A 17,257-nucleotide genomic window follows, 5' to 3' on the forward strand; every position below is an offset into this window, starting at 1 on the left:
CGCTGTTACTTTTATGTTAAGTTTGTACTCTAATATGTAACCTCAGTGCATCAAGTCATTTATCTATCTGTTTCTCTGATGCTTATTTCCTTCAGAAACTCCCTCAAGGGGGTGGCCATAGTAAAGGAGTCTCCATAACTGATTGACTCAAGTGGCAGTGGCACAAGGTGAGCTGAAGCCCCCATTTTGAAAAGCAGGGGGCTCAGCCCCCCATTTTGTTTAAAGTTACTTGTATAGAACTGCAGTATGCTGCATCATTGTGAAAGTTTTTGCTCCAGTGAGCCCCTCCCACTTTTTAGAAGCTGCCTCTGTCTCTGAGTGCTGCTGTATATCTTCTAGTACCTCACCTGAACAGGCCTCTGGCAGATGGCAACTCTAGTGAAATGTTTTCAGAGGCTCCTTCGTAATGTTCCTCCCAACAACTATTGCTTTTGCCTGATGCTCCCAACCAGTTTTCCTCCCTACTACTTCTGCCTACTGCTTCTGTCTAATGATCCTACCTACTGCATCTATCTAGCTAGCATATATTGCTCACTGCAGGAAATATCTAGTATTACAAAGAATGAGATGTGTGAGTTAAGTGTTTTCAAATGTTATGTGTGAAGGGGAGATTGCATGTTTGTGGACAGAATGCCAGTAATCCATGTGTGGGTGAGGCAGAAAGAAAATACAGCTACTTGGGTCAGAGTAGTGTAACTTGACAACCACTGAAGTGTTGACTCACTATGCAGATATCACTAACCCTCCTGATACCCAGGCGAGCAGTACTGGTGATATACCTCACTGGTTGGAGGCTGTCAACCAACTACTACCTATCAGTATTAATTCCATCAGTTCTTTTGCCTCTATTTATTTCTCTTTCTTTTTCCCTTTTCTGTTTCTCATTTTTCATTTTCTCTGGTACTTTCTTCATACTCTCTCTGTTTTTTTAATGTTTCAGGTTGAAGTGAGACTGCTTTTGGTTGCAGTGTTGAATTGTTTTTCTATCTGCAGTAATACTTTTAAATTCTCCTTATCTGATTTATTTGCAAATGTGATGTTTTTTCAGCATATTTTAAGTATGAATGTACATTTCTGTTATATCAGTCTGGTGGAAACATATTGATGAACAAGAAGCAGGTGAGACCACTAATAATGAAATGATTTATCTAGTGAAATGAACTTGTTATTATGTTAACTATCAAGTAAGCATAATACCATCATGATAAAATTTTAACTATCATGATTGTTGTACACATCATCTGAGTTAGATGTAGCTGGCAATTTGGCAATTTGAATAGCTTACAGTGACTTATTCTGGTATTTTTGTATTATAATATTATTATTATTATTATTATTATTATTATTATTATTATTATTATTATGGAGGAAGTAAAGTGTTTTAGATATCTGGGAGTGGATCTGGCAGCGGATGGAACCATGGAAGCGGAAGTGGATCATAGGGTGGGGGAGGGGGCAAAAATCCTGGGAGCCTTTAAAAATGTGTGGAAGTCGAGAACATTATCTCGGAAAGCAAAAATGGGTATGTTTGAAGGAATAGTGGTTCCAACAATGTTGTATGGTTGCGAGGTGTGGGCTATGGATAGAGTTGTGCGCAGGAGGGTGGATGTGCTGGAAATGAGATGTTTGAGGACAATGTGTGGTGTGAGGTGGTTTGATCGAGTAAGTAACGTAAGGGTAAGAGAGATGTGTGGAAATAAAAAGAGCGTGGTTGAGAGAGCAGAAGAGGGTGTTTTGAAATGGTTTGGGCACATGGAGAGAATGAGTGAGGAAAGATTGACCAAGAGGATATATGTGTTGGAGGTGGAGGGAACGAGAAGTGGGAGACCAAACTGGAGGTGGAGAGGTGGAGTGAAAAAGATTTTGTGTGATTAGGGCCTGAACATGCAGGAGGGTGAAAGGAGGGCAAGGAATAGAGTGAATTGGATCGATGTGGTATACTGGGGTTGATGTGCTGTCAGTGGATTGAATCAGGGCATGTGAAGCGTCTGGGGTAAACCATGGAAAGCTGTGTAGGTAAGTATATTTGCGTGTGTGGACGTGTATGTATATACATGTGTATGGGGGTGGGTTGGGCCATTTCTTTCGTCTGTTTCCTTGCGCTACCTCGCAAACGCGGGAGCAAAAAAGCAAAAAAAAGAAAAAAAAAAATTATTATTATAATTATTATAATGGTATTGCAGTGGAATCTATTAAAAAAGGGGGTGACTGTATTGTTGACTGGTTGGTAAGGTTATTTAATGTATGTATGACTCATGGTGAGGTGCCTGAGGATTGGCGGAATGCGTGCATAGTGCAGTTGTACAAAGGCAAAGGGGATAAGAGTGAGTGCTCAAATTACAGAGGTATAAGTTTGTTGAGTATTCCTGGTAAATTATGTGGGAGGGTATTGATTGAGAGGGTGAAGGCATGTACAGTACAGAGCATCAGATTGGGGAAGAGCAGTGTGGTTTCAGAAGTGGTAGAGGATGTGTGGATCAGGTGTTTGCTTTGAAGAATGTATGTGAGAAATACTTAGAAAAGCAAATGGATTTGTATGTAGCATTTATGGATCTGGAGAAGGCATATGATAGAGTTGATAGAGATGCTCTGTGGAAGGTATTAAGAATATATGGTGTGGGAGGAAAGTTGTTAGAAGCAGTGAAAAGTTTTTATCGAGGATGTAAGGCATGTGTACGTGTAGGAAGAGAGGAAAGTGATTGGTTCTCAGTGAATGTAGGTTTGCGGCAGGGGTATGTGATGTCTTAATGGTTGTTTAATTTGTTTATGGATGGGGTTGTTAGGGAGGTGAATGCAAGAGTTTTGGAAAGAGGGGCAAGTGTGAAGTCTGTTGTGGATAAGAGAGCTTGGGAAGCGAGTCAGTTGTTGTTTGCTGATGATACAGCGCTGGTGGCTGATTCATGTGAGAAGCTGCAGAAGCTGGTGACTGAGTTTGGTAAAGTGTGTGAAATAAGAAAGTTAAGAGTAAATGTGAATAAGAGCAAGGTTATTAGGTACAGTAGGGTTGAGGGTCAAGTCAATTGGGAGGTAAGTTTGAATGGAGAAAAACTGGAGGAAGTAAAGTGTTTTAGATATCTGGGAGCGGATCTGGCAGCGGATGGATCCATGGAAGCGGAAGTGAATCATAGGGTGGGGGAGGGGGCGAAAGTCCTGGGAGCCTTGAATAATGTGTGGAAGTCGAGAACATTATCTCGGAAAGCAAAAATGGGTATGTTTGAAGGAATAGTGGTTCCAACAATGTTGTATGGTTGCGAGGCGTGGGCTATGGATAGAGTTGTGCGCAGGAGGGTGGATGTGCTGGAAATGAGATGTTTGAGGACAATGTGTGGTGTGAGGTGGTTTGATCGAGTAAGTAATGTAAGGGTAAGAGAGATGTGTGGAAATAAAAAGAGCGTGGTTGAGAGAGCAGAAGAGGGTGTTTTGAAATGGTTTGGGCACATGGAGAGAATGAGTGAGGAAAGATTGACCAAGAGGATATATGTGTCGGAGGTGGAGGGAACGAGGAGAAGTGGGAGACCAAATTGGAGGTGGAAAGATGGAGTGAAAAAGATTTTGAGTGATCGGGGCCTGAACATGCAGGAGGGTGAAAGGCGGGCAAGGAATAGAGTGAATTGGATCGATGTGGTATACCGGGGTTGACGTGCTGTCAGTGGATTGAATCAGGGCATGTGAAGCGTCTTGGGTAAACCATGGAAAGTTGTGTGGGGCCTGGAAGTGGAAAGGGAGCTGTGGTTTCAGGCATTATTGCATGACAGCTAGAGACTGAGTGTGAACAAATGGGGCCTTTATTGTCTTTTCCCAGCGCTACCTCGCACACATGAGGGGTGAGGGGGATGGTATTTCATGTGTGGCGAGGTGGCGATGGGAATGAATAAAGGCAGACGGTGTGAATTGTGTGCATGGGTATATATGTATGTGTCTGTGTGTGTACATAAATGTGTACATTGAGATGTATAGGTATGTTTATTTGCGTGTGTGGACGTGTATGTATATACATGTGTATGGGGGTGGGTTGGGCCATTTCTTTCGTCTGTTTCCTTGCGTTACCTCGCAAACGCAGGAGACAGCGACAAAGCAAAATAAATAGATAAAAAAACATTATTATTATTATTGGATGTGGAAAGGGAGCTGTGGTTTCGGTGCATTGTTACATGACAGCTAGAGACTGAGTGTGAACGAGTGTGGCCTTTGTTGTCTTTTTTTAGCACTACCTCGCGCACATGATGGGGGAGGGGGTTGAAATTTCATGTGTGGCGGGGTGGCAATGGGAATGAATAAAGGCAGACAGTATGAATTATGTACATGTGTATATATGTATATGTCTGTGTGTGTATATATATGTATACGTTGAGATGTATAGGTATGCATATTTGTGTGTGTGGACGTGTATGTATATACATATGTATGTGGGTGGGTTGGGCCATTCTTTCGTCTGTTTCCTTGTGCTACCTCGCTAACGCAGGAGACAGCCACAAAGCAAAATAAATAAATATATTTATGGATCTGGAGAAGGCAAATGATAGAGTTGATAGAGATGCTCTGTGGAAGGTATTAAGAATATATGGTGTGGGAGGTAAGTTGTTAGAAGCAGTGAAAAGTTTTTATCGAGGATGTAAGGCATGTGTACGTGTCGGAAGAGAGGAAAGTGATTGGTTCTCAGTGAATGTTGGTTTGTGGCAGGGGTGAGTGATGTCTCCATGGTTGTTTAATTTGTTTATGGATGGGGTTGTTAGGGAGGTGAATGCAAGAGTTTTGGAAAGAGGGGCAAGTATACAGTCTGTTGTGGATGAGAGAGCGTGGGAAGTAAGTCAGTTGTTGTTCGCTGATGATACAGCGCTGGTGGCTGATTCATGTGAGAAACTGCAGAAGCTTGTGACTGAGTTTGGTAAAGTGTGTGAAAGAAGAAAGCTGAGAGTAAATGTGAATAAGAGTAAGGTTATTAGGTACAGTAGGGTTGAGGGACAAGTCACTTGGTAGGTAAGTATGAATGGAGAAAAACTGGAGGAAGTGGAGTGTTTTAGATATCTGGGAGAGGATTTGCCAGAGGTTGGAACCATGGAAGTGGAAGTGAATCATATGGTGGGGGAGGGTGCGAAAGTTCTGGGAGCGTTGAAAAATGTGTGGAAGTTGAGAACGTTATCTTGTAAAGCAAAAAGGGGTATGTTTGAAGGAATGGTGGTTCCAACAATGTTATATGGTTGCAAGGCATGGGCTATAGGTAGAGTTGTGCAGAGGAGGGTGGATGTACTGGAAATGAGATGTTTGAGGACAATATGTGGTGTGAGGTGGTTTGATCGAGTAAGTAATGAAAGGGTAAGAGAGATGTGTGGTAATAAAAAGAGTGTGGTTGAGAGAGCAGAAGAGGGTAAACTTTCCATGGTTTACCCCAACCGCTTCACATGCCCTGGTTTAATCCATTGGCAGGACGTTGACCCTGGTATACCACAGCCTTACAATTCACTCTATTCCTTGTACACCTTTCACCCTCCTGCATGTTGAGGCCCCGATCGCTCAAAATCTTTTTCACTCCATCCTTCCACCTCCAACTTGGTCTCCCACTTCTGTTCATTCCCTCCTCCTCTGACACATATATCCTCTTTGTCAATCTTTCCTCACTCATTCTCTCCATGTGACCAAACCATTTCAAAACACCCTCTTCTGCTCTCTCATTTGTTGTACTTGATTATTGGATTGTCTTCTTGTATCCTGTGTAATTTCTTGAACTATTTCATGGGGGCATTTCATCAGGGATGGAAAAATTTTGAAGTTAGCTTATATCTGTTCTTGAGAAAACAAAAAGTGCACTGTTGGTATTACTGTTAGACAGTGAATCACTTGGGCAGTTCAGTGGTGTAAGCTTGTGACAGAAGGCAGAAATCCTTAAGAAGTCTCCTGAGTTATGTTATTAACTAAGTACATTGAAGAAGTTGCCTAAGATTATATGGTTGATCACTTTCTGAGTAAATGAATTAGTCAGGATGTTTTGAGATTTTTTTTCACTGGAAAAAATTTGTCTTCTCATAGGATTTGTGTTTGTGGATCACTTATTGATAGGAGCTTATTATGTCAAGTTTGGAGTCTGAAGGAATCCTTGTGCCTTTTTCCTTTATTCATTTTCATGTTGGTTGTAGCGTTTGATTGGCAAAATAGAAATGATTGCTTTAAGCTATCTACACAATATGTGGTTTCTATTTTTTATTCCCATACCCTGTTATTTGATTTTTTTATGCCTAGGTGTTTTGTAAAGCCTTCGTCAGATTGTAGGATCTTGGTTTGTATTGTGTATTCATTCCTTAGCTTGCACTTTAGTTTCCTTGCTTAGGTATGTTGGATTTTCAGATACCACAGTAAGGATTACTGAGATTATGCTTATATTTTTGAATGGGAGTATCAGTTTAACAAATAAACTTTTACAGGAATTTTGAAATATTTGCATTTTTAGTTTCAATTTGTGGGACTGAATTTGGGAATCCATTTCTGCTACATCAATATATACAAAGCAGTATGCTTTGTATATGTTGATGCATTTGATCTGATCAAACCCTCCGCGAATGGAGTTCAGGAAATGATACTTGATATATATGGTACTTTTATTGTTGTACTACCGCAGGACCTATTTTATGGGTTTTCTGCACAGGAGCAGGGAAATCATGGCCTTCTTTGGAATGAAGTCCTGAATGAGATTACTCATTTTAACTTTTTTTTTTTATATACTTTGTCGCTGTCTCCCGCGTTTGCGAGGTAGCGCAAGGAAACAGACGAAAGAAATGGCCCAACCCCCCCCCCCCATACACATGTATATACATACATCCACACACGCAAATATACATACCTACACAGCTTTCCATGGTTTACCCCAGACGCTTCACATGCCTTGATTCAATCCACTGACAGCACGTCAACCCCGGTATACCACATCGCTCCAATTCACTCTATTCCTTGCCCTCCTTTCACCCTCCTGCATGTTCAGGCCCCGATCACACAAAATCTTTTTCACTCCATCTTTCCACCTCCAATTTGGTCTCCCTCTTCTCCTCGTTCCCTCCACCTCCGACACATATATCCTCTTGGTCAATCTTTCCTCACTCATTCTCTCCATGTGCCCAAACCACTTCAAAACACCCTCTTCTGCTCTCTCAACTACGCTCTTTTTATTTCCACACATCTCTCTTACCCTTACGTTACTCACTCGATCAAACCACCTCACACCACACATTGTCCTCAAACATCTCATTTCCAGCACATCCATCCTCCTGTGCACAACTCTATCCATAGCCCACGCCTCGCAACCATACAACATTGTTGGAACCACTATTCCTTCAAACATACCCATTTTTGCTTTCCGAGATAATGTTCTCGACTTCCACACATTCTTCAAGGCCCCCAGAATTTTCGCCCCCTCCCCCACCCTATGATCCACTTCCGCTTCCATGGTTCCATCCGCTGCCAGATCCACTCCCAGATATCTAAAACACTTCACTTCCTCCAGTTTTTCTCCATTCAAACTCACCTCCCAATTGACTTGACCCTCAACCCTACTGTACCTAATAACCTTGCTCTTATTCACATTTACTCTTAACTTTCTTGTTCCACACACTTTACCAAACTCAGTCACCAGCTTCTGCAGTTTCTCACATAATCAGCCACCAGCGCTGTATCATCAGCGAACAACAACTGACTCACTTCCCAAGCTCTCTCATCCCCAACAGACTTCATACTTGCCCCTCTTTCCAAAACTCTTGCATTTACCTCCCTAACAACCCCATCCATAAACAAATTAAACAACCATGGAGACATCACACACCCCTGCCGCAAACCTACATTCACTGAGAACCAATCACTTTCCTCTCTTCCTACACGTACACATGCCTTACATCCTCGATAAAAACTTTTCACTGCTTCTAACAACTTTCCTCCCACACCATATATTCTTAATACCTTCCACAGAGCATCTCTATCAACTCTATCATATGCCTTCTCCAGATCCATAAATGCTACATACAAATCCATTTGCTTTTCTAAGTATTTCTCACATACATTCTTCAAAGCAAACACCTGATCCACACATCCTCTACCACTTCTGAAACCACACTGCTCTTCCCCAATCTGATGCTCTGTACATGCCTTCACCCTCTCAATCAATACCCTCCCATAACTATTATGCAAATTTTTTCCTTTGTGTCGTTTTGTGAGGGAAGGTATAGAATGTTGGGAAAATGTTAATTAACTTTGTTTTCCTTTTTAGATTTGGTATCCCGCAATATGAATATTTCTGCTGTTTGAGCAGAATGAAATATGAAAGAAATTTACTATCTTAGTAAACCTAGAACCTTTGCATGATTCTCAATCCTTTTGCTGACATGGATGTCACTGTTATTATATAGCAGGGATCATTGAACATCAGTGCACAACTTAATTGTCTGCTACAATTTGTCTGTTGGCTAGCCATAGATGACAATCCGATCAAAGGATGAGTCGCTGAAGCTGCCTGGAGGCCACAGTGACCCACTAGTGACCACAGTGGGCAGTTTTCTGTCTTCTATAGTGATTCTCTGCATCTTTGGCACCCACTGCCACCCGAAGTGCCCTTTGCCACAGCTTATGATTGGCCAGTCTGGCAAAGGATGTTTTTCCTAAACTAGGATGCATAACTCTTGATTCACTAGAAAAGAAATAATGATTTGGAATGTTTAAGTCTTAATTCAATGAAAAAGAAATTATTTTGTTATTTTTTGTGCACCTTATCAAATGAACAAAAATGTTATGGCACTATTGCCTACTTTGGACTAGCCAGACTGGCAAATAATGTTTTTTTTTTTTTTTTTATAAATTATCTTTGGTTAAATCTTAATTCAGGTTACTGGTAAGGCAGCCTCAAGGTTGAAAACATAGACATATGTAAAATGCGCATTTATATTTGATGCAAAACGAACTGCAGTATACATGAACTGTGAGAGAAGGCCTCAGTATGATTATTATATAGCTAGAACCAAGCCTAAGGATTCTTCGTAGGAAGGACTTAGGAGTCTCCATCTTCCCTGACCTGTTGCCAGACTTTCACATTCTCCTTATTTAGACCCCAGGGGCTGCTTTTCAAAACAGCCAAAACACATTAAATGATTTTGGCTTCTTTCACAAACTTGAGTGAAAAGGGGGAAAAGCCACATGATGTACATAAAATTTTCTGTTGAGTATATGATTTTTTTTTTAATAATGGCATATCTGTAGTGTAAGATTTTAAGTTGTGATGATATTCTCTGTAAATATATGATGCTCTATGATGCAGTTTTACTTGGCTTCATAAAGAATGATTTTTTCTTTTTAGTGCAGAAAATCTACTCTGTAATATGACTTTCAAGAAATTTAATATGAGATATGTAAATATTTTGGTTATTTCAAATTGGAAAATCAATTTAAGAGATCAAATTAAGACTCATTTTTTTCATTAAAAATTGATGCCCTCTGGGACACATCCATGAAATCCAATGATGCAGCAAAGTGTTCATTAATTGGAGAATCATTAGATGCTGAGGTTTAATAAAGACTATGAACTCTGATCATTGTCTTATGTTTACAGGCATGGAACAGATTCACCTGAGTTTCTACCTGACATCCATCTATGACCATAGTATATTTGAAGCCTTTAGTAAAGTGGTCCAGAAGCTAATACCACAGCTTCCTACGCTGGAGAATCTCCTGAACATATTTATATCTGTAAGTTTATGATAGTGGTTATGTATTTAAAGAATTTTTATGGGACATTCATATAAGGAAAGACACCCAGTGCCCTGCTTTAGATTACTGAGGTACCCATTCAATTCCTCCCAAAAGATGCACCTCTTTTTCCCACTGCTTTTGCTTTTAGGTACATAAGTGCAAACAGTCATTCACCTTTCATAATATACCATCAGTTGCACCACATTAGTCTAGAACTCACTTTCTTACATTGTTTACCATCCCCGCAACTCCTCCTTCAACAGAAGTACCAACCCCTCTATTGCTCTCACCCTCACTCTAACCCCTTGGACATTCCCAAGCCAATGGTACCCCTTCCCCTTTAGGTTATTTTCCCTCAGAGCTAGAACATCCAGGTGCCTCTCAGCAAATGTTTAACCTCTTTCTCCCTTCTTTTCAACCTGGTTATAACTCTGCCCATTCAGACTGAGTCTTTCAGGAGCACTCCTCTCCAGGCTGCTCTTTCAGTTCCAGCTTTTACAAAGCGAAATACAAGGAGATGAGGATTTTCTGCCCACCATTCTTGCCCACTATTAACTACCTATCATAACATTTAAGAGATACATAGGCAGTTTTCTCACTCCCCTACCATTAGATATAAAGAAAACCTGTGATATGAGAATAAAGAATCATGTTAGTTAGGTTTCATTAAGTGTTAAGCAAAAGATAGAAATGAAGTTTGCATTTGTGGATTGAGTGTCAGCAACCCATGTGTATATGGTGCAGAGAAGGAAAACCACCTGGGTCAGGGTAGGAAATGTGACATCCATTGCATTGCTGGGTAATTCCACCACTGTCACTCTCCCAACAGTCATGATGAGCAGTACCTCCCGGGTTGGTGCCTACCTAGTTGTGGATGCCCATTACCACCTGCTATCACCTACTACCTTGCTTTCTTGAGATTAGTATGAGGAATAAAAAGACGTTAAACAGAATGAAATGGTCATGGTGTGGTATGGAAAAGAGAAGGAAATGGCTACGAAAGTGAAGAATGAAGTTTTCAGATGGTTTGTGCATATGGAAAGGATGGATGTAAGAAGGATAAGTGAGAAATTGTGACACAAAGTGTTGGATATAAGTTGATGCAAAACAAAAATATACATTCACTGTTTTCACGATTATCCATGACATGAGTGCCTGCATTTAGATCATGAAACTACTGTACTGTAGCTCCTTATTTCTCTGCATTTTTCTTGAAACTTTTGATATATTATTGTCTGCCTTCCCATCTTTCTTGATAATTTTGGTAGGTGTCCACACAAGAATTGTAAGGGAAGTGTTTTGAAATGATGTGTGTTTCACCTTATCTTAATGGTAGAAAATGGCCCATGATATTGAAAGTTATTACTTTTGACTGCCTTTCAGAATTCTGGCATAGAAAAAGCATTCCTGTTTGATGTCCTCTCCAAAATCTACATAGCAACAGATTCCTCACCAGTGGATATGCAGAGTTATGAACTTTGCTGTGAAATGATTGATGTTGTTATAGACATATCAGACATCTATGGGTAAGAGAATTCCACATCCATCATCCCTACTCTCTAGCTCTGTTTTTGTTATTTTTTTAAGTATTGCAGAACAAGTTTTCAAAGTCAATCTTTACCTCATATAAACTTTGGCTGCCTAAAGTAGCTTGTAAGGGTAAAAGGAAAAAATGAAATGAAAATCCTGTATTTCTGATCACAGTTTTCACCTACACTTACTTCATGGTGAAGTCTCCTGTTAGCATCATTCCATTTCACTCTGTGTCCTCCAGTCACCTTGCTTCAAATTCCATGTTTGTGTATTATTCTTGTTTTCATTCATAATGTCATATCTTTGTAGCTCATTACATATGAACTTTTCAGGTACATTATCTGGAAGGTATAATTATTCTTGCATTATCATTCATGAAGTTTACATGTTTTTCAAACTAAATTTATTTCTTTGTGTTCAGTGAAGCATGGGAACTATTACCAACATTGTTACCACTGCATATCATGATTACTGTTACTAATATGAATGATAACCTTCTATTTTCAGGAAGGATGAAGGAATGCAAGTGCCATTTGACAAAGACAGCTCAAGCATTATTAAACTCAATAATGCAACTGTACTCTACTTAAGAGAAGTTAGTCGATATTTAGCACTGGTCTGTATATTGAGAGAGGACAATTTTGACAGACAAGGTAAGTATACATTCATTTGTCTTTGATAATATTTAACTGTTTTAAGGAAGCATGCTTAACATTCCTCAACTGTTACGGGTGCTGGACCTTGACGAGGTAGGTCTAGTTAGTGTTAATGTGTTATCTATCATTATCAGTATCTGTCTTTTGAGGGTTAGCGAATCATTGTTCCCCCTGTTCCCCCTCATCAAGTGATATACTATGCATTACTTCTTCCCCACAAGGGTCACCAAGTTTGTGATCTAAACACTTGGTAATCAACAGAAATGTCTTACATGCATTTTTTTTAATGTTAGCTGAGATGGCAGGGGCAGCTGAGGCCCTAATGAAGGTTGAGATGGCAGGGGTAGCTGAGGCCCTAATGAAAGCCATCCCATTAACTCTATATAAATGCATCCTAGCCTGAGCCAGGTACCCATTTTATTGACCAACCCCTAGGGGTGGATGAACGGCTCGGTCGACTATGGACTGACTGCTGTTACCAGGATTTGACCCTATGGTATGTTTATTGATAGAACTGAGCATTGTTACAAACCATGAAGTTATTAAAGAGAGGAAAGATATGCTTTGATTGTATGAAAATCATTGAAGTGCAGTAAACTCAGATATGGTTTAAAACATGGATGAGGAGCTATGTTCAGGAGGGATCTAACTGATCACTGATTCGCTGAACACTCGTCCAGTTACCAAAACTTAATGAAGATCCACTGAAGGAAGCAGATGTTTGAGATATAGATAGACAGATAGATAGATAGATTACTTTAAACCTGACATTAGTGTAGGGGAAGCATATGTGAACAGGTTCATGAATGTGGAGGGCAGTATGGCCCACATGGCTTATTTGTCTTTGTGATAGGAAAGTAGTTGCCCATGGATTTTAATGTAATCTGACTCCTGCAGTGCCATACAGATAGTCAGGTGCTTGGTCTCATCCCACTCAGTAGTGTGGAACGGGGATGTTTACGCTTGACAAGAAGAGAAGTTACATCGTAGTGGGTGGAACTAGTAAATTGATATGAGGGTTAAAGCTGGAACTCTTGACTTTGATTTATGCTTCTCTTTCACATGTAATGACCTTGAAAACATGTCAGACGCTATCTTTGAGAATTGTTTCTCCTGTATTGGATATCAAAATAGAAATGAAAAAATAACAGGTTGTGAGACATGAAGCCAGACCTTAGAAATTGGTTGATCAGGAGGAATGCAGGTTGACAAGTAGAAGTGATGACAGAGCTACAAATTTGGTCATGCAAGAATAACTTATGAGTGCTGGATTTTAGTAGCTGCCAAATTGTGGAATGCTAGTCTTGAGATATCAGAATGATGTAAATGTATTTACATAGTGCAGCAAATATGTTAAACAATTTTAGCTAGCTTCTTTGTTTTATAATTACTGGTCACAGACTTGGTTTTGAATTTAAGACAAAACTTTGAACTTGCACAGGCAAATTGTTTATTGTTTAATGATTTTCAGTATTCAAGTATCTTTAATATACCTAAAAATTGTAGTTTGAATGGTACATCTCCAGCCAGTGAAAAACTTTTACCAAAATAGGAGTAAAAAGAGGGAGAAATAAGAAACAGTAGGTAGAGGTAGTAGGTAGGAATATTAACATTAGGTTGGAGTAGGAGCCTGTGCAAACACTGTGCTAGAGATGCCCTCTGCCAGTGTCCTGTTAAGGGTGAGGCACTAAAGGCTTAGAAGTGGCGGAGGAATTCAGTACCCATGGCCACCCCCTTGAGAGAGCTCCAGGTGGGAACAGGCATCAGAGGTACTGATTATTAGATAGATATAAGAAGAGATGAGGAAATAATCATTAGGTTTTGGAGGAAATGGAAAATCTTTCTTTTAAAAAAGGGGCTGGACATTATTGTAAGAAAAGATATGATAGGGTAAATGGTTCCAAAACTTTTCATTGTAGGCAAAGAAACAGTAATCATGTGATGCTGTAGTTTTTCATGTTATGTGGTGTAGCTAATGTACAGACACACAATCAGCAAGCTCTCAGAAGCAGAAACCAAATCATAGCTAAACTTAGGAAAGTGAAGTGATACTGCAGCATAAGTCAAGTTTGTTGTTTTAAAGTTAGACTGGGAGAGTTGATATGCTGTTCTGCTTTGGACTCGACCTTGTCTAGTAAGTAAGCAGAGATTTGCATTCACGTAATTAGTGCTAGCTTTTTAGTCTTGGCCCTTGTTTACACTTTATTAGCAGCCATGGGATTGAAAATAACTAAGTTTGGATTTTTTGGTTTTGAAGCCCCACTGGTAACTTTTTTCTCAAACAGTAGATCATCTTCTCATCCTTTTCTTTGTTTGTCTAACATACAGTTCCATATACTCAGTATAGATGAAGATAGATGGTGAAAATGTAACTACAGAAATTCTGTAGCTGTCATGAATATTACATTGACGCTAGAGCTTCTATCCATGGCTCTCTCTCCTTGGCCAAGCCCCACATGACCTCTCCATGGTTTCCCCTGGTTCAACTCACTGATTGTCTGGTACTTCCTGTATTCCACATGCTTTTAAATCAGTCTATCCTTTGCATGCCTCTCACCCTCCTGTATGTTCAGGCCACAATATCTCGGAGCTTCTTTCACTCCATCCTTCTGTCTCCAATTTTATCTTTCCCTTCCTTTCTTCCTCCACTTCTGACACATATATTTTCTTTGCTGGTTTACCTTCACTTATCCTTTTCATTTGTCCAGACCATGCTGTTTTACCTTCACTTATCCTTTTCATTTGTCCAGACCACTCTGTCACTCCAGTTTCAGATCTGTTAATCATACTGAGCTGCTTACCACTGCCACTCAGTATTTACTTAAAATGTGAAATAGGACAAATGATGTATTTGGTTGTCAAGAATTGAAAAGTCCAGTGCTGTCGCCAAGTTGATGCCAAAAGGAACCTGTGCTTATTACTTTATTGATTGCTAAAATATTTCATAACTAGTGGAATTTTATACATATTTAGGCTAGAAGTGTAATAAGAAGGAATAATGTGACTTTACTTATAGAGTATTAGTTGAAATATTGATTCATGGACTGTGCATGTTCTTTTGCTCCAAATTTAATTTTATTTGCATGTTGCAGTTCACCATAACTGCATTTGAATTCGGATTATTTTCCTCAGGCTTGATAGAGTACAACTTCCTCTGCTTCCGTAATGCAATCCAAGAAGTGTTTGATGTGCGGACAAATCAACTACAGCAGCTGACCAATAGCACCTCCTCTCCCCTCCTCCAGAACAGCCACACAAATGGTCCTACGTCCTAGTACAGCTTTGTATAAGAATATCATGCAATCACTTCTACTCATTCTCTCTCAGTTACGTGGGCTGCACTCACCTATACTTTCCAGTCATTGATTATTTGAAGTGTTGTGCAGATAGTTACATGAATGTTTGAGCTGAGAAACTTTACAAAAGATATTGATATCTCGCAGAAAAAAGTTGAGTGGCATCACATCGTCAATGATAAACCAAAACAACTTTCTGCTAATTTCAAGTACTCTGTGAATATTTTGTATTATTTATTTCAGTAAAGGTTTTAGGATGGTCAGGGTATGATTGAAAAACTGCTGTCTTTTATGTTCAGTTTTTAGAAGTAATATCATGTTCCTATTTTTCCATGTACAATATATGATTTTTATATAAAGTTAGGGGAAGTGGAGTTTACATGAAGTCTGAATCCTTAAGAATTAATAAATTCTCTTTTCACAATCAGATTTTTTCTCCTGGTGATAAGATCTAGTAAATAGGCACATAATGCCAAACATAGTATGTTCCCCTTCGTGTGAACCTTTGAAGATCAGTGTGATTCTCAGCTTTGTTGATGTTGTTTAAGGTTAGACAGCCAGTACTGGAAGGTTGTTTTTCTTTGTTATGATTTTGTTAACACAGAAAGAATTTTTGTCAAAGCAACATATTTATTCATATAACATTCAAGATGTCTTATAGTTTTTTAAGCTCAAGTTTATAAAGGTATTTTTAAACCAAAGTATTTCAAGTATGACTTAAGTAGCTATGTCACTTTAAATGTAACTAATTAGTTTTTCAGTTCATGCCATGTATTTAACCATTGTTCTGGCTGGAATATGTGATGCTGTTGCTTAAGGAACACTGAGGATACAACAAATTCCAAAAGAAGGAAACTATTCATGCATATGGTTTTGCAAACACATATGTCTTGGAATCTGAAGTTTAATAATTATACTTTATTGTAGTAAATTGCCAAATTGTTTATATAGAGTTACAGTTTTTTAGTATTTTGTTGAGCAACATTATTTTTCAGTTAATATTTGTAGTCATGTGGAGAGGTTTTATCAGAATTCTCTATGACCCTCTCCAAAGATATCTCTCCTAATTTTAGTGTACATTATTTTTCAACATACTTTGCTCTTCCAAGGTATTAAGATCTGTATATATTCTTGTAGAGTAGATGGGCTTCCTGTTAAGCTCTTGTATAAGCAGGTTAAACAAAGAAGGTCTGTAAGGCATTATCACACTGGGCATCTAGCAAGGAAACAGGCAGTAATTTACCTTTGAGCATTGTCATTTTTCTTTTTCTTTTTACAATATTTCTAGTATACAGAAGAAACAGAGAATGGGGCCATGTGAGGATACTTCTTCTAAGGCTCAGTCCTCTTTTCTTAACGCTACCTCGCTGATGCAGGAAATGGTGAATATGTATGAAAAAGAAAGGACTGGTGTATCTTTTAATTCCTCCTAGAATCTGGACCCTGGTTCAGAGTATTTGGAATTGATATTCACTTGATATTGAAGTGGATACCAGTGCCTGTAGTTGGTATATTTTTTCAGGAAGAACAAACTAGTCAGCAACAAAAGAGTTGAGCATAAATTTTTTTTTATAAATTCAAATAATCCAAATCTGGATACTTAGTTGGAATGCATAATTTTTTTGCAGTGGCAGCATTATTTTTTGAGATTTTCAAATGAAATACTTACAGATACTTTAATACAGCAAGCCTCCAATGAAATAGAATGTATTATGATCATAATTCAGTTGTAGTATATGGTTACAGAAAAAAAAAAAAAATACTTCAGATGCATTGCAGATCTTCCCAGGGAAGCTATGCCCATATCTTACTGAACATGCAATGTTCTCTTGTCATTCTTTTCTATTGTTACATTTATAATTGAAAACAAAGTCTGCAGTTTTTATTTTTCCACATTCAATATCCATTTACTCACATCCATTTTCTCACTCTTCCTGCTATATTAAGGTAGCTTTAGGAACAGACAAACAATAGCCTTATCGGCGCCAATCCAATCCCTGTTGTCATTTTGAAGATACTGTAACCAGAGCCTGTGGAAGGAGAAATGAATGTTTA

General features: G+C 39.0%; 1 protein-coding gene across 1 annotated transcript in view; it reads left to right on the forward strand.

Moving 5' to 3' along the window:
* RagC-D (Ras-related GTP binding C/D) overlaps positions 1–16,999 on the forward strand; it is a 55,231-nt gene extending 38,232 nt beyond the window's left edge. The window contains exons 5-8 of the mRNA XM_071680637.1: positions 9,578–9,714; positions 11,101–11,243; positions 11,758–11,903; positions 15,039–16,999. Coding sequence (XP_071536738.1) covers positions 9,578–9,714; positions 11,101–11,243; positions 11,758–11,903; positions 15,039–15,181 — 569 coding nt within the window. The 3' untranslated portion in view covers positions 15,182–16,999. The remainder of the gene's footprint in view (positions 1–9,577; positions 9,715–11,100; positions 11,244–11,757; positions 11,904–15,038) is intronic.
* Positions 17,000–17,257: the final 258 nt, after the last annotated feature.

Source organism: Panulirus ornatus, chromosome 2 (assembly GCF_036320965.1).
Source record: "Panulirus ornatus isolate Po-2019 chromosome 2, ASM3632096v1, whole genome shotgun sequence".
NCBI classification, from domain to species: Eukaryota; Metazoa; Arthropoda; class Malacostraca; order Decapoda; family Palinuridae; genus Panulirus; species Panulirus ornatus.